This window comes from Mirounga leonina, unplaced genomic scaffold, assembly GCF_011800145.1.
Source record: "Mirounga leonina isolate KUSES-001 unplaced genomic scaffold, KU_Mleo_1.0 Mir_165, whole genome shotgun sequence".
NCBI classification, from domain to species: Eukaryota; Metazoa; Chordata; class Mammalia; order Carnivora; family Phocidae; genus Mirounga; species Mirounga leonina.
The window spans coordinates 34,699,147-34,721,333 of record NW_023270415.1 but is presented as its reverse complement, the minus strand read 5'-3'; the positions used below and the strand labels follow the sequence as shown (position 1 = coordinate 34,721,333).

The following is a 22,187-nucleotide window of genomic DNA, read 5'->3' as shown; positions in this document are numbered from 1 at the left end:
AGTCTTACCCAGTCCCTGTTCAGTTTTATTTTTACAATGTGCTACCCTGGTTTTTGGGGACGCTTAGAAACCACAGCCCACTTTATGAACTTATTAGATTTTGCAAGTTGATAGCTATACTGTACTATTTATTTATAACATGTGTTTTTCCATTTTAGATACAGACAGAAGCTGCTCAGTTGCTTACAGGTTTCAGTGATAAGAATTGAGAATTTTTCAGAGAAGAAAGCACATGAAATATCTAAGAAACATTGCCTTTTCATCAAATTACAAAGATAATACATAAACAGTAACTGTTCTATGGCTCTTTTCTCAGTTCCTTTAATGTAACCATTTAACAAATTAAATATACAAAATTCTAAGTTTCTTCACAGATAACAAAAGAAATAATTACAAAAAGATTGGTAGAAACTTCTCCCTGGCTCAGAGGCAGAGATATTGCACATTTAGGACACCAGCAATACAAAGTGGTATAAGATTTCTAAGGAGGATGGATCACAGCAGAATGGGAGATCAAGAAAAAGCTTTGTGGAAGAGGTTTCATTGGGGGTGTGCATTGTCAAATTGGACTGATGCAAAGTTGAAATCTTGCAGAGAAGGTGCAGTGAAAATTAGGTTGTTAGGATGTTGAGGGTTCTTGGTATAAAGTTGTTAAGTGATGGATCTTGGAACCAACCTGCATAAGGAAAAACCTTGTCAGGAGAGGACAGAAAATGGAGTGATTTTTTTTTTTTTTTTAATGTGACATAGTCTCACAAGTGGAGGATTGATTTTGTCACTAGACAAAGCCCAATTCTCTTCCCTAATAATGGTGAAAGGAACACAGAATTAAAGGGTGAAATAGAAATGAAGATGTTTTAAATAGGCAGGACGGTATTACTTGAGGCTGGGATGCCACCACTGCAGAACTTTTATAAAAAGGATTATCTTGAATGTCACTTAGATAAATCAAGAGTGCATGCATAGGTGGGTTTTCCCCAAAGGATTTGGGAATCGTAATGTTAACAGTGAACTGAGCGGGTGTGGGCTGTTTCTGTTATCACGTATATTTTCAAACAAAAAGGAAAACAAAGTCCTGGACTCATCTCCAATTGCTAATCTGCTATATTTTACTGTTATGTGTGTATATTTTCATATATATGTTATTTCTAAACTTCTGAAATTGTAGGCAACATACTTCATCCCTAAATATTTCAGCATGCATGGTCTCAGAATAAGGACATCCTTCTAAACAAAAACCCATTAGTACAACAAAAAGTTAACAGTAATTTTTTAAAATCATCTCTAATACCAGCCATATTCATATTTTCTCAGATGTCCCAGGAATGTCTTACACTTTTAAAAACCAGGATCCAATCAGTCATATATTATATTTGATTTTCTGCCTTAGTTTTTAAAAATCTAGAAGAGTTCTTCCATCTTTTTTTTTTTTTAAATCCCACCATTCATTGACTTTTTGAAGAGGCCAGTGCAATTATCTTAGATTGTCCCTCATACCAGATTTGCCTTACCCCACTTTGAGAAACACTGTTCCATCTTATTTTCAGTGACTCTGTTTACTTCTATGTATGTTAAATCTTCTTTGCCTAATTTTTTATCATTTCTCTGATTTTTCTTTTTACCTCTTTCAGTTTCATTTTCTTGGCTCTTTGAATTTGTCTTCCATGTCCCTTACTTTTGATTTTCTTCCTCAGATACATTTTGTCTTCAATTTTGAGATGTTTGTCTTTTTCTTCCATTTTTTTTTTCCTGATTTCATTCAGCAGGCATTTCACATTTTCATGTAGTTTGTCCAGTTCTGAGTTTTTGAATTTCTAATTTGATTTTTTTTTTTTTGGTATCTATATTTACACTTAACTCATTAGTATATTGTGTTAATAACAGTTTTTTTCTGTTTTGAGCATCTTCATCCATCTGAAATTTTCTCCTTTTTAATTTTCTCTGTAGAGTGACTTTCAATATTTTCTGGTGATTTTTGTATGTGTGTTTTGCATTACCAGCAGTACCAGGTAATCAAATGGGAAGTGAAGGGTTTGGATTTGTTCAAGAATAATCTCTATGAAGTAGTTTTTGTGAAATGAGGTATCTTTCAGTAATAAAGCCTTTTATGGGTAGGATCTGTCTTCTGATATTTTATAGTGCTTTAAAAAATCTTTTTTGCTTTGAAATCATTATAGATTCATAGGAAGTTGGGGAAAAAAAGGTAGAGATCCCAGAGGTAAACCTGTAACTACAGTACAATATCAAAACCAGGTAATTGGTATAACCCATAGATCTTACTCAGATTTTACTTCTAAATGCTCTCACTTGTGTGTGTGTGTGTTCTATGTAATTTTGTCACATGTAGGTTTTTTTAACTGCCACTACAATCAAGATATAGCTGTTCCACCAAATCACATATATCCCTAGGGCTATCCCTTTGTGGTCACACCCATCCACTTTCCCTCCCTACCACCATCCCTAATCCTAGTAACCACTAATTTCAGGAATGTTAAATAAATGGAATCAGATTATGTGACCTTTTGAGAACTGGCCTTTTTCATCTGACCTAATTCCTTTGAGATCCATCTAAATATAGTCAGTAGTTGATTCCTTTGTACTGCTGATTATATTTCACTGTATTAGTGTACCTGTTTATTTAACCATTCACTGAAGGTCATTTAAGCTGTTCCAGTCTTTGACTCCTATGCACATTGGGTACAGGTTATATCAACGTCCAATTTATAGAGCTGTTATTTTCCCTTTTTTCCCCTTTTAAACTTAGGGATAGCTAGCTCCCTTCTCCAAGATGTGGTACATTCCTAAGATTCTGATTGTCTGCACTTTGTCTCTTCCTTTTGAATTCCCAGGAGTCTGATTCACCAGGTCTTACACTGGTTGGTGGCATTTCCTCACTCACAGTGAGACCTATTACTTCTGGGAACAAACCCTAGGACCCCATTATTCTCCTGTGCAGTTCCTACTTAACTGTTGTGTTCCAGATATGACCGCTAGTTTGAGACGCTTATTTCCCCACATGCATGTGAACAGAAGTTTGTAGTAGTCTGTCTTGTAAACATATGGGTGTTTGTATAATTATATATATAATTATAATCACCCATTGGTGATAATAATTACCTCACCTTGTAGATATGTTTACTTCCTTTGAGGATTGAGAATAAATCTGGATTTGGAAAGTGGCTACACTATAAAAAATCTGAAAGCTCTCAGTTAACTTATTAGCAAAATTTTCCCAACTGAGCGTTTAATCATAGACTGAACTAGCTCTGGACTTTGTAAAAATGACTCACTTATCTGTAAAATAAGCATCATTACAACAAAGAAGAAGCAAAAACACACCAGTTTTTTTGAAATTATGAAATCAAATTATGTTGTGCCTGTTACCCATTCATTGGGCTCAGTTTGGTGGTGGTGAGTGTCACTGAAATGAAATAACAGTATGAATCTGTCTCTGAGCCTCATTCTTTGCCTGTCTCTTCATTTCAGGCATAGTGAGCCTGTCTAGCCCAGCACAGGACAAGGATGGGAAAAGAGGAGAGAAGGTGAGAGGTAGCCCACATCCTTGGTTTCTCATTGCCACCTGAGTATATGAATTAAGACATAATAAATCCTGCCTGTAGGCCTGGTTTTCTGTCTTGGGTTTGAAATGTGGAAGGCCCTGAGTTCTCCAAAATAGCCTTCTTCAGAAAGCTGGTTTGGTCTCTGTAGGTTCTGTGTAGCCTCAACTGGTATAGAATAATTTCTTACCTGAAGGGAGGAGAGAGGATCGGCACCCTGAAAGCCTCTTGTCTTCGGTCAGATCTGCTAAATGGTATTCTCACATTCTCACCTCCACTGAATGATGTTCATCAATAACCTCTGTCATGTCATGGCAAAATTTATTGAGCAGTGGTGCTTTCTATGGCATAATTTAGCCCTTTTGAAGATTGGTCACCCTCTATCACATAATGTCATATACATTAGTACTTATTTTTAATTCTTTATGTTTCAAGATAGCCCAGTGTCAGATTAGGATTTGGGAAAAGAGTCTATTCAACATAGTGGATCACTGCCTTTATTTCATCTTTACTATGAACTTTGAATAGAAGTGCAGAACACAATCTAATATGTAGAAAAATAAAATTTTGGCAAAACAAAAACTGTTTAGGGAAATTAAATTGTATACTAGTATTTTCCATATGTACTTAGCAGTTAAATATGTTACAGATAACATTGTAAGATGTCAGTTCATGGTTATAAAAAAAATTTTAACTTCCTGAAATTTACACTGCATACTGAAATGATACAAATGGAAATTGAAATTTTTGTTATTAACAAGGAAGCCCAGTTTGCTAAAATAGCATTAATATCATTCACATCAGATTTTAATTTGTTATACATCTTCGAGTTCAGCAAATGCCCTTGATAATGAAAAATTAAAAAAGTTATTAGGACAAAAATAATGTTTTGATCTATGTAAAAAGGGGGGGTGGGGACCAAAAGATTCTTTAGTATGCTTATATAGTTCAGATCATAAAATTTTCATGAAATTAAGAGGAATGAAGATACATGAACACTAAAATAGAAAATAGTTTTCATTTGAGTGTTCAAATGCTTATACAACTCTTCAGTCCATCTGGTTTTATAAAACCAAAACTCTGAACACAAAAGCAGAAATGTTCACATTACCTTATTATATGTTCCTAAGTATCAAACTGCATCAATTTATTATGAATTAAATTTAAAGAATAGCACAGATTTAAAAACAAAAGTACGTAAGTACCTGATTCTTTTTAACTCCACAAATACCTAGCATCCCAAAGTAACATGTAAACAAACAAACCTCTTTGCTGCTTAATGAATTCTTTCCAATCTCTAGAATAAACTAAATGGCATCGGCTATAGTGTATGACTTATGCGTACGTTATGGTTTCATTCATTACTTTGACTGTATTAGTGATGTAGCAAAGAGGGAAAATTTTCAACTATTGTATTTATTTAAAACGAACTGACAGGTTCAAATGCCTGTCTTCAGAAAAGCCAGCAGCATTTTTTAACATACTCAAAGTAAGATTTGGCCTAAGCCCTTAATACCTTCCTGAACAGCCATGCAACTAAACACCCTCAAAAGGTGTTACATAAGGGAGAAGATCATGAAGCAATTTGTACTTTTTCCTCTGGATACTAGAAACAAGGTAAAGCAAATCCAGATTTTTTTTTTTTGAATGAACGGCTGTCATGTTTAATATACTCAGAGCTCTATAAAACTAGAGCCACTATCATATATGCTTATATAGATATATACTTATTTTTAATAAAGTCTCTTGCTTGCTTCAAAATTTAAGGATGATCTTTTTCCTGGTCAGTCACTTCAAGGGAACAATAAATAAAGTAGAAAAGGATGAACTGTTTTGCATATTTCTGTGGAAGAACGGAAAACATTTATACTTTGAGAGGTTCAGAAAATTCACTGTACAGAATGAACAGCTTCTATACACTATCTGTGCAATTTTTCTTGGCTGGGGTATTTAAATGCAAGAGCTCCTCCAAGACAAGAAGCCACATTCATTCTTGTCCAAATCCCTCTGTCTCTTCTATTGCAAAAAGAAGTTTTTCCTTTAGTTGTTCATAACTCTTATATGGTGGTAGATCCAAGCGATTAAAACTGAACAAAAACAGAAACAGATGTGTTTTCAATAAAACAAACTCTAAACAGATTTCTAATACAATATTTCTTAAAGCACATTTGAAAAACTAAATGGATAGAGGAAGACAAAAATTTTGCCAGAAGTATTATAACAATTTACTATTATATTATTTAATACTAACACATACAGATTTCTTACGGCAAGCTACTGAAATGAAGACTTGCTCATAAAAATATTTTAACATTTCCCAGAGAAAACTGGAATTACAAGTTGTCACAAGTCCCCCTAACTTTCTCTTGGGTTTTTAAGAGTCCATTTCTTTCATTCACTTACCAGTTATTAAGAATCTATTAGATATTTTTCTGGGAGCTAGTGATAAAGTGAGGAAAAACTACAGTCCCTGTCCTCATAGAACTTATATTCTGGGGTAGAGAGCGCCAACAAATACATACTTTTGTCTTTTCATTCCTGCCAGACTCAAAGAATTCCCTGTGCTGAGTTCAACTGGATGGGGGTTGGCGGGGTAGGGGTGGGGGGTCCAGTCCCCACTCTAAGTGTCTAGTAAAACAGCTCTAATGTAGTTAAAACTGTTCTGTATTTTCATTTTCTTATATGGAAAGTTCTAGATTATCCAGGTTCCCTCCTACCACCCCATCCCATCTGCCCTTGTCCCAACTCCTGTGTAAGAGTCAGGAAACCTGATAAGAACCTTTTGAAACAAGGCAGCCAATTAAAATGGTGTTCTTCTCGGACCATTTTATTTTCTTTGTATGAAAAGTTAAATATATTAAATGGTAGCAATTAAGCAGACCGTGTACCTTCTCTGCTCCCCCCACTTCATGCTTCAAAGTACACTGATAGCAGAGGTCAAGAAAATATCTAACAATCTGTCAACTTTCTAGTTCTTACATCTTTTATATAAAGCCTCCTCAAATTCTGTCATTCATTCTACTGAATCTCTAGCCTTCTATCACTGCCAGAGATACTTTCCTCAAAAGACATGCCAGTTTAAAAAAACCTTTGCTGTGCTCGCTTTGGCAGCACATATACTAAAATTGGAATGATAGAGATTAGCATGGCCCCTGCCCCAGGAGGACACGTGAAGTGTTCCATTAAAAAAAAAAAACCTAAGCTTTGCTGCTTCTAATTCCTATGGATTGAAGGTGTGGGGTAAGGAAGCTTCCCATGTTGTTTGGTATAGCCCCGTATCAACTTATTTAATGTTCTCCAAGAACATTAGACAAAAGACACACTTTTGTCTTATGACATGTTCTACTCTCTCATAATGTGGAATACCTTTTCTAAGAATCAGTCCAAATGCTACAACTTCCTTCTTTCCATCCAAGAATTTTCCTTGAGCGTCTTTAATATAGACTTAATTCTTCTTTCCATAAGTTACTTTTATTTCTCCTTTGGCATTTACTTTACTCTGTATTATGACTGACTGGTTTCTTCCATTAGGTTCTAAAACCCATGAGGGGCAGTCTTCCCTACTCTCCTAACCCATTTAGTAAAATGTTGAGCTGAACTACATAAAAAAGTAGATTATCTGAAAACATCCAAAACAGGGTTCTGTTTTAAGACATTAGCCAAAGGATGGAGACGTACTAAAATCTATTCATCTCTGAGTACTTACTATGTGGATATCAGAATACTGTTTTAAGTTTTAGTTTAGCTTTTGTTTCAGTTCCAGCTTTGAGTCAAATTTGCTACTTTACTTTCTATCTATCTAAAGGGAAGATACTAATACCTTTCCAATGGACTAAGGGAACAGTACCCTGTTGGCTTGCTGTACCACTGTATATAGCCTGAGGAACCCCTACTCAAAGTCGCCACCTCAAAAAGCAAAACATTGGAGATGACAGCACAACTCCATCTGAGACTTAGCAAGACGACTTTCACCATAGACTGCAGCACTGCCTACCTTCGTCACTACTAAAAACTCAAGTGTCTCTGGATCATAACTGTAATTCCACTGATCTGAATTAAATCCCTACCTCTTCCCTGTCCTCCACCTCAGACACTCCATTCTTCCAAACTTCTATTTTATGACTTGCAGTTTTCTACAGTCTGAATAACTCCTCTCTTGCCTTAGCTAAAAATCCAGCTAGTCTGAAACATACCATTTCCCCTGCGGCCAGTCAACAAAACTTCTCTCCTCTGAGGCACAATCTAGCTATGCAACCTTCTTTCTGAACTTTTTGCTATCCTCTGTTGATTTCTTGGTCATATTCCTTTCATTCACAGAAAGCTCTGACACCTGGTTCATGTCCTCCTCTCATTCACTTGGATGATATGCAACAGCCATGCATGGCCTTCCAGTTCTCATCTTTAGTGACCTGTTCCTCTACTCCAGTTCCTGACTTCAAGCTAACACCTTGAACCCTATCATCACCAGTAAAGGAAATTTTTAATTAAAAAACTATTCTGTTTCCAGCTTCCTTCAATTAAAATGGCAACCTATAACTTTCTCACCATCCTAGCCTGTCCTCAGATTCTTCCTATCTTTACTTTGTACTTAATCCACAGCCCAGCCTTATAACCACTACCTTGGGAAATACTTTTACATCCCTGCCTCTCCCTCTTTTGAACTTACTAATCAAAACTCAAACGCTGAATGAATTCAGCCTTCTAGTTTTTCATTCCTCAGACCTTAACAGCTGAAAATTACTGGAGGGGAGAATCCTACAACTAGACAGGTGGTGTCACTTATAAAGATCCAAGTAGGCAGTCCAATATTGTGCAGCATTCTTAGCCATAGTTTGCTAGTAAATACTTGGCTACTCTGACAGCTTTCTTTCTCTTCAGAAGTTTTTACTTTCTTCATTCTTAGCCAGTGACCTCACCTTATACTTTGAGAAAACAGAAACCTACAGTGATAACTCTATAGTTTACATTAAACCTTTCTTCCTCTCCTATTACAACAAAGGAAGTGTTCTTGTTTTTATCAAAGGCCAATTTCTTAGCTTGCACTCAGCATCCCAGTTCTTTTCGTCTTTCTTGAAGAACTATCTCCTCTGGCTATGAACCTCTCCCCTGCCTCAACAGTCTCTCTTGTTTACTAATCTAATCTAGGCTGGTGTTCTCAAATTTTTTTGGTTATGATCCCTTTTCACACTTTATCTGTGCATTTATTTTGTTGCACTGTATTAAGTATAGGAAAATCTGTTCCCACACAGATACGCAGTTAGAAAACAGATGTACTGTAGTCATTTTTTTTCAGGTAACTGTGGCTATTATTCTTAAATACATATTAAGTTTGACAAGGTAACACATAATAGGAGTTCTGAAATCAAGGAACTTTTTCTACCTTCTTATAAAACCCAGTGGTTTATCTTGTACTCTGAATAGATCTTTTACCCATGCATGATTTTGTAACATGCATTGGTCATTTGGAAATAATGGTTCACTAGGTTACAAAGTATTTCCAAATGTTGACACAGTTAATTATGTAATAGAAAAAAAACTGCATTGGTTAAATACCACCAATCTCATCAGAAAAGTTTTGGGAAGCTTTCAAGCTCATGGTGGTTGGTACATACAAGCTTTCTCAAATTTGAATTTTTACCCGAAACCTCAATTTTCATAATTGCCAACAAATGCTGTCAGCTGTTTACCTTGAAGTGATAAGCTTACTTCGTTACTTTTCAAGAAAATGCCTGCCAAGTAAACAGTTTGTCAGTCATGCTTTCAAGTAAAAACAGCGTTCCATTAAAAAAGCAAGCTGGTTCAGCTTTCAACTCAACTGCTGGCTTTCCCCTCCAGACAACCACAATTCCTCTGGTATGTGTGGAAGTGCTTTATGCAGGCTTCCCATTTTGTCTTACAGAATTTTAAAAAGATACATACTCAAGCATCAAGATTTAATAATTTTTTTACTGCTTCATAAAGAACAATTTTGAAAGAAACTGGCTCCCCCCGCCCCGCCCACCACTGCTTTGCTTTGAACTGCAGGTGTGCGGTATTGAAGAATGGAGACAGCATTCTGGTGCCACTGCCTTGATTTTTGCTGAGGCACCAGCAGTTTTACCCACAATTGCTTTTGCACTCTTAAGTGCAAGTATCAAAACAATAAAAAGGCAAATTACTGCTTAGTATGAAAATAGTTCTGACCTCCTGAAAGAACCATGTACCTCCTAAGCTACCATGTTTTGCCTGGATGACTCTTAACAGTTCTGGTAACTAATCTCCCTGCCTTCAGTCTTGAATCTAATTCCTCCCTCCTCTGTTGCCAGAGTGATTTTTCCTGAATCTCATTAGTTTCTATTTAAGACTCTTCAAAAGCTTCTAATTGCCCTTAGAGTGAAATCTAAGTTCCTTATAATAGCCTACAAGGCTCTACATAATTTAACCCCTGCCTACATTTCCAAATTCTTTTTATCCCTGTCTCCCCTCATTGACTAACTGCCAGTCACACCAGTCATCTTTCATTTCCTTGAAAAACAATTTCTTACTTTAAGGTCTTTGGAATGCACTTTTCCTGTTTCTTCCTGCACCATGCTATTTATCAAACTCAAACATTATCTTTTCTGAGAAATCTCCCTGACCACACGATCTAGGAGGTTCCCTCTAGTTCTTTTTTACAACACCCTCTTTATTTCCTTTGAAGGACCTTCTTAGTATTCAAATAGTTGACTTGTTTGTCATTTGTGTTCCTTTCTCCCAATGGAGTGCAAACTACATAAAAAGGCAGGGAGCACTTCAGTCTTATTTTATACATACTGGTTATTCTAAATAATTGTTTAATCAATGGATACATTTCTTAGTATAGTAACCAAGTAGAAATCATTCCAAAGTTAGGGTGCCATATTAGTCTGTTCTAAAAACTGAAATTCTAGCTACTTTGATAAGTAAGAACTTATACTGGATCTTACATATTAAAAAAAAAAAAAAAGATTTTCTGGCCTTCACCTTCCTATTTAGGATTCTTGAACTTACCACGTGTGGCTTCTTGGTAACCAGGTGTCTTTGCCAACTTTTTCAATGCAAAATTTTTGAGGCCCATTACTTCCTAAACCAGGAAGATAAGACAAAATTTATCTGGTTCTTCAAACTTTTTGGTTTTGACAACTAGTTATATAACAGAACATGTCACATAGTCCTATGACTAATACAGAATACAATGTAAATCACTTCTGCCTAGAGAAGGTTCTTATTGCTGCAGAAATCCAGCAATAAGAATTAAATCAGTGGAAAGAGAAGTAGCTCTAAAGAATTTTGCTCCCTTCACAATCACCCGAAGGAGCAAAGCAATGGCCAACCAGACAATGTAAGCGGCTTCCATTTTTGTCTTACAAATGGACTTGATATTAACCATTAATTAGTCTTTCTTCTGGTAGATACCGTGTAGAGAGCACAGAAGAATAATCCTTAGATTCAAGTCTATTGTGTGTCTAAAGGCCATTATTATCACAAAATTATCTACAGAGAAACTGCAGTAAAACTGCATTTACCCATGAGCTCAGCAAATCCTCCTAGAGGTAAACGGCAGGTTCCGGTGACAAACTGTAATAGTCGCATCCTTACTTCATTGTCTGTCTCCTTCACAAACTGTGTAACAAAATCAAATTTACTTTAATATCAATACTAAATTATCTCTAGTACTTAAAACAGTGGATACTTAAATTATTCTTAAATTTCTTCAAGAATTTATTCAGGTTAGGCATATGTTAAGTACACCACGAATGTTCAGTTAATCCGCACAAGCATACCACTGGTCGGCCACTACTATTATTACATCCATTTTATGCAGAGGAACATGGGAGGCTTCAAAAGGTCATACCACCAAAAGGTAACATGTTGATCGGCTACAATATTACAGCTATCACTGGTTTAGGGCTCCTGCCAAGGCCTGTGCCATATGCTCTGTGTGTGTTTAGCACTTACAATAATACCTACAGATAGATACTATCATTAGCATCCCTACTGTATATATAAGCAAACAGAGGACTAGAGATTGTCGTTCTCAAACTGCTTAAGTGGCAGAACATCTGAACTCAGGTCCCGTCGAGCTCTAACCCAGTTATCCTGACCTGAGTCAACTACCCTTCTCTCCTATAAGCTACCAAAAACAAACGAACACTTCCCAATCGCCCATTCTCAATAGTTTGCGGCATTTTCTCCCACTAAATACTATTTTCTCAACTCTTTGGATTCTTTGTACTTGAAAACTTAAACTATGCATTTTGTTAAAATACTTGGTACATTTACTATCCTTTCAAAGAGGGACATAAATGTGTAATGTGGTGGAATATAGATTTGAATTGGTGGTATAGAAGGCAAGTGAACTTACAGGGCAGTCTGAGTAGAAGTGTATCTTAAAAAAAATTTATAAAAAGTAAACAAAAATATAATTTAAGGATAAGACAAAAAGTGCTAATGATGATCAAAAACATTTCTATATAGAACCATGCTGAGGTACACATTTCATCAAGACACAAGGAACAGAGATTAGCACATCTGGCATAAACCAACCCATTTCCTAATCACTTGGATTTACATGACTCTAAGCTCAAGCTCCTCAGGTACACAGATACAGATGTCCAAAGGGAAAGTCAGGGAACATGAAGGAGTGAAGAAGCTAGTAAAGAGCTGAGAAAGGAAGATTGCAGACACCTGCATACTTTCTGTATGTGATGCAATTCAGATATTTTAGGCCTGAAAATTGATTTATCCCTACTTTTTAATTTTTTATTTATTATTATTATTTTTTTGTAAGCTCTATGTCCAATGTGGGGCTTGAACTCATGACCCTGAGATCAAGAGTCACATGCTCTACCGACTGAGCCAGCCAGTCACGCCTTGTTTTTTATAATAGGTAATAGATACACACAGCACACAGTATAGAATTCAAAGGTAGTAAAAGGTACAGTATCAAGAGTTTTCACACCTCATGGCCAGTTTTTTCTCAATCTTTTCAAAGATGGCGTATTCATAGACACTTGGCCCTTGAACAACGCAGGGGTTAGAGGAGCTGACCCCGCATGCAGTTGGAATCTCAGGGAAATCCACATACAACTTTTGACTCCCCATAATTTAAGTAATGGTCTATTGATGATCAGAAGCCTTACTGATAACATAAATAACACATATTTTGTATATATAGTATATACTATATTCTTATAATAAAATAAGGTAGAGAAAAGTTACTAAGAAAATCATAAGGACAATACATTTACAGTACAGTGCTGTAAAAAAATCGACATATAGGGTGCCTGGGTGGCTCAGTCGCTATGCGTCTGCCTTCGGCTCAGGTCATGATCCCAGGTCCTGGGATCGAGCCCTGCATCGGGCTCCCTGCTCAGCAGGGAGCCTGCTTCTCCCTCTCCCACTCCCCCTGCTTGTGTTCCCTCTCTCGCTGTGTCTCTCTCTGTCAAATAAATAAAATCTTTAAAAAAAAAAATCAACATATAAGTAGACTGGCACAGTTCAAACCCTTGTTGGTCAAGGGTCAGCTGTACCAGCAGACACTTAGAATATACAGAATATAAATTTTCCTTTTAACCAAATAGCACATTATACACACCTTCCTTTTCCCTTTAAAATTATACTGAAACATCTCATTCTCCAATATTTTTGTTAATTTGCATTAAAAAAGAATGATTACAAGGTACAGAATTACAGAACAGGTATTCTGTAATTTATTTACTCAGTCTCCTCCCAATGGACATTTAGGAATTTGGAGTCTCTGTTTAGTATACCAGTAATGGTGCAAAAATTATCTAGTATGTGCCATTTTGCATATGTTGAAGTATAAGATAAGTTTGCAGAAATGTCTACATTTCTTTAAAGTATTAATAAATAAATGGCACATATCCTTATGAAAAGATTCCACTTCTGGAAAGTCTTTCTCTAGTAATAAGCAGGCTTAGTTTTCACTTGAAAATGAAAGTACAGCATACGTAAACCAGAAGTTCAGTCACTGAATCGCTCAAATGAGTCTCAATTACTGGATTTTCGTGAAGAATATCCCTGGCCTAGAGATTTTAAGTTCTCAAACACACAAAATGCAAACTCCAGTACAATGTGCTTCAAGATCAGCATGCAGGACTTGGATGAGACCACTCTATTCTATAGTTTAAGCTAAAATACCAACACCAAGAAAGGGAGTAAGGGAGAGAAAAAAGAAAAGGAAGTCATTCTTGGGCATTGTCCTCTAGATTATTCTAATTCCCTAGCATATTATCGCCTTCAGAGGAATTAAGTATCTGCATTGACTTTCTCACTAAAAAAACATACTACTGGGACGCCCGGGTGGCTCAGAAGGTTAAGAGTCCTTGATCTCAGCCCAGGTCTTGATCTCAGGGTCGTGGGTTTAAGCCCCACACTGGGCTCCATGTTGGGCATGGAGCTTGCTCAAACAAACAAACCAAAGAAAACCTGCTTCCTCATTTAACTTCCAGAATTAAGTAGAATTTATAGAATACTTTGATACTACTAGGAACAATATGCTATACTACAAGTATTACCATTAAACTACTACTTAAAGAAGATTCTGTCATTCATTCTCCCATTTGGGAAAACAATCAAAATAAGCAATGGAAACTCCCTTAATAAATGTTCATATATTCAACTTCTGATTTATAATTCAAAGACTAAAAACCATGTCCAAAGGCAGTTTCAGTTTTAAAAATGAACTGTTTTTTAAACCACTGTCTCATGAGGAAACATTCTTTGAACCTTTGTTTCAAAATAAAAGCAAATACCTGCCAAAACCAAATGATTTGCTTGCTGTTTCTTGTATAATGTCGATACACAGTATTTCTCTGCCAATCTGCCAAGTCAACCTCCTGCATGCCACACAACATAACCTGGGAAATGAGCACAGTAGCAGGTCACAGTACAGACTTAGTGAAGAGAATAACTATATGACTCAGATTTGCCAATGAATACCTATGCACCTGCCTAATTATGTGAACAGCTAGGTACGTGACAACTAATGATCACAGTAAGCAGATCCAACAAAATTTGTAGCAATTTAGAATAAGCATTCTTTGGTACTTTATCTTTTATATTTACTGAACTCAAACTGACAGCACTTGGAGTTACTATTCTTCAAGAAAACCATTAGCTATGCTAAAAGAATGTCTTACTAAAAATATATCCCAAATTAGGTGTCCAAATTATTGTTAGGTTTCAAACATAAATTTCTGGTTCTTTTTTCTTTTTAATCTAATGCCATTTTCTCTATTTAAAGTTAAAAATATACTAATTCCTGTTACTAATTTTTCCAGGCTTTGGGAATAAAATATTCTATGTGAAATTTTCAAATAAGCCCAGGGTATTACATATGGGATGAAAGCTCTTTTTGGCATAATGAGATAGTCTGATACTTATTTCCTTTCTCATTAATTAACGTTGAGCTGCAATTTATATGCAATAACATGCAGGTGTTTTAAGTACAGAGTTAGATCAGTTTTGACAGATAATATACACCTATGTAACCACCACCACAATCAAGATGTAAGATGTAGAATATTCCCATTAGGTCCCTTTTTTGCAGTCAAAAACACCATCTTCGTCTTTGGCTCCACATGATTAATGATATCATCACAGATTAAATTTTTGAGAATGTCATTCATATATATGGTACACGATCAACAATCTTTTCTGTTGTCTCCACCCTCTGCCTTCCCCCATCAACACAATGTTTATGAGATTCACCCACATTGTTGTGGGTGCCATGTTTCTTTCATATTGCTGAGTGGTATTTCATTATATGACTACACAATAATGTACCTATCCATTTACTTCTTAATGGTCATTTAGGGGTTATTTCAAATTTCTGGTTTGGAATAAAGTTGTGATGAACATTTATGAAAAAAATCTTTGTATGAAGATATGTATTTTATTTCACTTGAATAAATACCTAATAGTGGAACTGCTAGGGAATAAGAGGCTGATATATATGTTTAACATAAGAAACTTCCAACATTATCCCAAAGTGGTATTTCATTTAGTTTTCATTCGCATTTCCCCAATAACGAATGAATATGTTTCATGTGTTTACTTGCCATCATAGCTTTATGAGTCTTTGCCCATTCTAGAAAATTTTTCTTTACTGAGTTGTAAGAGTTTATATATATAATATATATTATATATAATAATATCTATAATATAATGTGTGGCTAATTGTTATGTGTTCTCCCCAAGAGAACTGTTTCCTTTTTCAGCTTTCATATTTTACGTTTATGTTTTAAATTAATCTTTCTTCATGGGCTAAAGTAGGAGTCAAGGTTAATTTTCTAACATATGGACATCTAGTTGATCCAGCATCATTTGTTTAAAAGACTTTCTCTTTCCCCATTGAAAAATATTAGCCCTTCTGTTGAAAATCATAGACCCACATATGATAATATATATGTGGGTCTATTTCTGGACTCTTAGTGTTTCACTGATCTATTTGTGTATCCTTTCAAAAATACCACAGTGTCTCAATTACTATGGCTTAATAATAATTTTTGAAATCAGGTAGTGAACATCCTCCAAGTTTGTCCTTTTTCAAAATTAATTGTTGGGGGAGGGGGCGCCTGGGTGGCTCAGTCGTTAAGCGTCTGCCTTTGGCTCAGGTCATGATTCCAGGGTCCTGGGATCGAGCCCGACATCAGCAGGGAGTCTGCTTCTCCCTCCACTGCTCCCCCTGCTTGTGTTCTCTCGCTGTCTCTTTGTCAAATAAATTAAAAAATAAATAAAACAAAATTAACCGTGGGATGCCTGAGTGGCTCAATTGGTTAAGTGTCTGCCTTAGGCTCGGGTCATGATCCCAGGGTTCTGGGACTGAGTCCCGCATCCTGGACTGGGCTCCTTGTTCAAAGCATGTGGGCGGGGGGGAGGGACCTGCTTCTCTCTCTGCCTGCTGCACCCACTACTTGGCTCTCTCTCTGACAAATAAAAATTAAAGAAAAAAAAAATTGTTTTAGCTTATCTAGCACCTTTGCATTTCCTTGTAATTTTAGAATCAGCCCGTCAATTTCTACAAAAAATTCTTCCAGGATGCTGACTGGAATTGCATTGAATATACAGATCAGTTTGGAGAGAAATGACATTTTATAATATTGAGTCTTCTAATACATAACATGATGTATTTCTTCATGTATTAAAGTTGTCTTTAATTGTCCGAGCCATGTTTTGTGTTTTTAGGTATAGAGCTCTTGCATGCTCTTGGTTAAATTTATTTTTTGGATGCTTTAGTACATAAAACTTTTAAGATTTCAATTTCCAAGTGTTGCTGGTACACAAGATACACACCTGATTTTTAAATTATTGGCCTTCGATCTGTACCCTTGGCTAAATTCAGTGTTATTTCTAGTAGATTTTTTTGGTAGGTTCCTTAGGTTTTCTAGGTTGACGATCATGTTATCATCCATGAATAAAGGCCATTTTTTTACTCCTTTCCAGTCTTTATGATTTTTATTTCTGCTTTTGCCTCACTGCACTGGCTGGGCTGTCTGGTATAATGGGGAATATAAAGGATGATAGTAGACACCTTTGCCCTCTTCCCAACCTCAATATGAAATATTCATGGTATCACCAATTAGAATGATGTCAGGTGCATCTTTTTTTGTTGATGCCCTTTAACAAACTGAGAAAGTTGCCTTCTATTCCTAGTGTGATGAGAGTTTTTACAAAGAAATTGTTACATCTTAGTTTAAAGAGATTTTAACTTATAGAGGGCCATGACTATGAATAACCATTATTTCGAATAATGGTATACATGCCCATTATTGTGGTATTATTCATGGTTAAGACAGATGATGAATGTAAGTAAAAGAACAACAGACTAGGAATAACAACATAAAGCAAAACAACAACAAAAAAGACCTATATTTTCTCACAGCTCTGTACAATGAGCTAAAGGCAAATCAGTATCCAATAAGGGCTTTAGTCTCCTTATGTGTAAAAGGAAATTATTATATGGCCCAACTATTTTACAGGGCTATGTGTGAGACAACTGTAAACTCTACCAAAGGCGATATAAAAGTATGCGCCTATTCATATCCTTTTACAGTCTTAGTTTCATCTATGCTCTAATACTGGACTCTGGCCATACATCCCTCTTTCACTAGGTGGGCCTCTAAAACAGGAGCGTTGTTTTGTTTTTTTTAAAGATCTTATTTATTTATTTGACAGAGAGAGACACAGTGAAAGAGAGAATACAAGCAGGGGGAGTGGGAGAGGGAGAAGCAGGCTTCCCGTGGAGCTGGGAGCCTGAAGCGGGGCTCGATCCCAGGACCCTGGGATCATGGCCTGAGCCAAAGGCAGACGCTTAACGACTAATCCACCCAGACGCCCCTAAAATAGGAGCTTTTAATGGGCGGTATGGAATATTTTAGGTGTATGCATTTTGAAAACACGAAATTATTTTCTTCAGATTCTTAATGAAGTCTGCGATTAAAAAAAAGATTAATACTACTCTAAAAAATATCTTCCATTCTGTTCTTCTGATGTGTTTCTGCTAATCTGTACAGTCAAGCTGTTAAAAGAAAGAGACTTTAACCAGATTTATAGAGTCTACATTATCAGCCTGAGTTCTGATTTTCATATACTTGTCAGTTTCCAGAAGGCTAATTTCTATATAGGAATTATTGTATACAATTTCTAATGCTAATTTTTCATATGCACATTTGATTATATGAACAAACCAAGTTTCTTAACAGAGAACTGAAGATGGTTAATGTTAAGATACTGCATCCAAAGGAAGCAGAGAATACCAAGGAATATCCTAACAGCCCTACCTATGTTCTAAGCCATATGGGGAAAGAAGACTTCAAGAATTCACCATAACTAATCATTAGAGAAATACGAATCAAAACCACAATGGGATATTACACCCATTAGGGTTGGCTACAGTAACAAAACAAAGCAGAAAATAACAAATGTGGGCAAAGATGTGGAGAAGTTGGAATCCTTGCACACTTTTGGTGGGAATGCAATATATGGTATAGCCACTGCAGAAAATAGTGGTAGTTCCTCAAATAATTAAATATAGAATTACTTTATGATCCAGTAATACCAGTCCTGGGTATATATCCAAAACAACTGAGAACAGTGTCTCTGAGAGGTATCTAAGACATATCTATATATCCATCTTCATAGCAGTATTATTCACAATAACCAAAAGGTAGAAGCAAACCAAATATCCAGTGACTGATGAATGGATAAACAAAATGTGGTATATATGTACAATGGAATATTATTCAGCCCTAAAAAGGAAAGAAATTCTTACACATGCTACAATATGGATAAACTATAAGGACATTATGTTAAGTGAAATGAGCCAGTCACAGTAAGACAAATACTGCACAAGGTCACTTACAGGAGATATCAACAGTAGTCAAACTCATAGTAAGTAGAATGGTGGGGCCAGGGAAGGGGAAATGGGGAGTTGTTTAATGGATATAGAGTTTCAGTTTTGCAAAATGAAAATTAATCCTTGAGATTGGCTGCACAATAATGTAAGTATACTTAACATTACTGAGCTGTACACTTAGAAATGTTCAAAATGGTAAATTTTGTTATGTGTATTTTACTCTCTCCCATCCCCCAGAAAAGAATTTTTGATATACTTCTAACAAGTCTAAATACAGTTGAGACCACTAAGAATGGATCTTTGGGGCAACTCACCAGTAAACAAGGATTTCATTAAGTTCCCCAAGTTATTAGTAAGGTTACACTCACTCTTCAGGACCCCTAACAGTGGGCACTGAATGATTTTGTGCCCATGACATCATCATGGTTCAGAGAACTTAAGACCATCACCCCATGCTAGGATTTCAATACCCCCTGAACCCCGGCACGAATAAGAGAATTCTACATTGTGCTACATCATTTAAAAATGTGTGGACATCCTCCTGTAGAAGCCCAAAAACAGTTCATCCACCCAGTAACATTTCCTAAATAGCATAATAAAAGAGCCTCACCTCCAATTCTTTCTCATCAAAGTACTGTAGCCATTGAAGAGGGACAACTTCATTGAAACCATCAAGGAAAGCTTTGGTCTGTTCCTGCACTCCTCGAGAAAAACGCCACTCTGTCATTAAACTGAAAATAAAGATGGTATTTAAAAATATTTTGTTATGTGAGGTGAAAGCTTAGAAACACCAAGTACTTCTGAAATTCCTTCTCTTTTTCCAAATATGCTATATATATGTAACATAAATGCTGATGTTGTGTATGTAAGTAGTTTAAGAGTTAACACATGCTTCCCCATGAGGAAATCAGTTCCAGCACATCAGTAGCTAAAAAGGATGCTTTTCAAAATAGGAAGTTTTTTATTTGTCAGTAAAACAGCCACATTCGAGCACTTATTTCCTGTGCATGTGTAAACAAATAATTCCAAATACTGTGTGCTGACACAGTAAGGGAAAGACTACAGTCATTCAACAGGTTCTCCTTCCAGCAAAGCATTTGCTAAGGAAGACTTGAGAAGGCTTAAAGCTGGAGAACTGGTTCTTTACATGCTAATTTATTAGAACATGAAGATTTCCTAACAGAACAGAAAAAGTAATACAAGATGAAAATAAAACATTCTGAGGAGATATATAAAGCAGATGTAGAGTAGGGAAGTGTAATAAAAAAGAAGTAAGAAAGAATCTGCATGGTGACCCAGAACTTCCACAAGGGGCCTCACTGATAGTAGATGGGTCTGGAGGTCCCTGTGAGGAACAGGACAGACTACTGATGAGGAGAAGCCACCGATACTAGCAGATAAAAGGAAAGGCAATTTATCCACATTACTCCCCTTCCTGGGACCCAGAGAAGCTGGTCGTCTTCTCTGCTGAGGGCAAACCTTTCATCCTTGCTGCCTCCACAACTGTTCTTCATCAATTACTCGCCCATGCCCTCAACTCTACCTTCTGACCCTCTTCCCATTTGCCCCCATGGGTGCTCAGACTATTGCTTTCCAAAACCCTTCCTTCAACCCAGTGTTTCTTTTTAATTATTCTCTCTCCTCTCTTTACCACCACTCTTACTAAAAGAGTACTCTGTATTTCACTGTCTCCACTTCTCACCTCCTGTTCACCCAAATTTTAAACCACTGTAATGATTTGGGACTTTCAACATCTCTCCCAGGGGGAAAAACAAAACAATTTTCTTCACAAATGTCACCAAAGAACTCTAAATTGCCAAGCCCCATGCCCTCTTCAAAATTACTCCTGCTCCATGAACTTTCTGAACACTGGGTGGGCGTCGGCATTCCCAAGCCTCACACAGTTCCCTGGTCAGTATCAGCATTCCTGATGTGATCTAACTTTGGCTACTCCTTTGTTTCCTTTATTGGTTTCACTGTTCCAGAAATGTTGGTATCACTGAGATCTCTGCCTTCTTTTCTTTTCTTGCTATTTACTACTTAAAGATGGTATCATCAATTACCTAAGTTTTAACTACCATAGAAAAGCCAGTAATTCTTAAATTCCCAAATCCTGCTAAGATATTAAGATATAAAGTCCTGGGGGGGGGAATCGGAGGGGTAGATGAACCATGAAAGACTATGGACTCTGAGGAACAAACAGGGTTCTAGAGGGGAGGGGGTGGGGGGATGGGTTAGCCTGGTGATGGGTATTAAAGAGGGCAAGTTCTGCAATGGGGCACTCACTGGGTGTTACGCACAAACAATGAATCACGGAACACTACATCAAAAACTAATGATGTAATGTATGGTGACTAACATAACAATAAAAAATTTTTAAAAAAAAGAACAAAACAAAACAAAAATAAAGTTCCTCTCTCCTTGGATATCCTGCTAACACATGCAACTATTAACCAATCTAGAAACCTCAAATACTTCATTTGCTGGTATTTTCCCCACTACATGTAATTGGTCACTGAATCTGAACTATTCTATTCCTGTAATATCCTCAAAAATCCATTCCCTCACTTTTATCTCTACGGTGTCCTGTTTTAGGCCTATGATACTGAATTACTAGGAGAATGAAAGAGCCTCTTAACTATGTTCTATCTCTAACTACTTCCTTCCATCCATCTATCCCTCCCAGTTCGTCCTCCATAAAGATGCCAAAATAAACCTTCCAGAAACAATTCTGATCATCTTGGTTGTGGTTAGTTTTTGATCACTCTTATATTAGAGCAAAAATCCAGGTTTCTTAGACATAAGAGTTTCCTTAGACTAATGCACAATCTGGCTACCCCTCGAGGTTCCCAGCTAGTCACTATTTCTCACCATGATATACTATTCCCACAGTGCTGTGGTTGTAGTCTCAGGATAAACTAATCCCTTTAATACCTCAATTCCTCTGCTCCTGCTATTTCCCTCCCCACAAAAGCTCTCCATCTATCAGGCAAACTCTCATTTATCTTTTCAGACCTAACATATGCAATGCCCTATGAAGAACTTTTTTTCTCAGTTCTCCCAGCAGAATCAATGGCTTCCTTCCCACTTTGGATTCCAACAGCTTTCATACATCTTTCTACCATTCATTTACTCATAGATTCACTGAGGTCCTATACACTAAAAACAAAATATCACAACTGAAGAGTTATGCTTAAGGAAATTTTGTGTTGCCTTTGTTTGTAGTGGCCCAAACTGGACACAACTTGAAT

General features: G+C 36.5%; 2 protein-coding genes and 1 non-coding gene across 14 annotated transcripts in view; 2 read left to right on the top strand and 1 right to left on the bottom strand.

The window, feature by feature from the left end:
* RMDN1 (regulator of microtubule dynamics 1) overlaps positions 1-10,521 on the top strand; it is a 56,267-nt gene extending 45,746 nt beyond the window's left edge. For 3 of the 6 annotated variants that reach the window (XM_035011476.1, XM_035011480.1, XM_035011481.1), the window contains exon 10: positions 159-10,521. In XM_035011476.1, coding sequence (XP_034867367.1) covers positions 159-209 — 51 coding nt within the window. In that variant the 3' untranslated portion in view covers positions 210-10,521. The remainder of the gene's footprint in view (positions 1-158) is intronic. The other 3 variants (XR_004680466.1, XM_035011479.1, XM_035011478.1) reach the window with 3 other exon arrangements.
* WWP1 (WW domain containing E3 ubiquitin protein ligase 1) overlaps positions 5,300-22,187 on the bottom strand; it is a 112,563-nt gene continuing 95,675 nt past the window's right edge. For 5 of the 7 annotated variants that reach the window (XM_035011474.1, XM_035011473.1, XM_035011471.1 and 2 more), the window contains 5 exons: positions 19,547-19,667; positions 14,333-14,437; positions 11,081-11,177; positions 10,566-10,638; positions 5,402-5,644 (listed from right to left, as the gene is read on the bottom strand). In XM_035011474.1, coding sequence (XP_034867365.1) covers positions 5,545-5,644; positions 10,566-10,638; positions 11,081-11,177; positions 14,333-14,437; positions 19,547-19,667 — 496 coding nt within the window. In that variant the 3' untranslated portion in view covers positions 5,402-5,544. Of the gene's footprint in view, positions 5,645-10,565; positions 10,639-10,670; positions 11,178-14,332; positions 14,438-19,546; positions 19,668-22,187 lie in introns of those variants that run through there. The other 2 variants (XM_035011468.1, XM_035011475.1) reach the window with 2 other exon arrangements.
* LOC118015466 lies at positions 6,653-6,758 on the top strand. Its single transcript, XR_004680635.1, has one exon. It is a non-coding gene; the product is annotated as a U6 spliceosomal RNA (small nuclear RNA).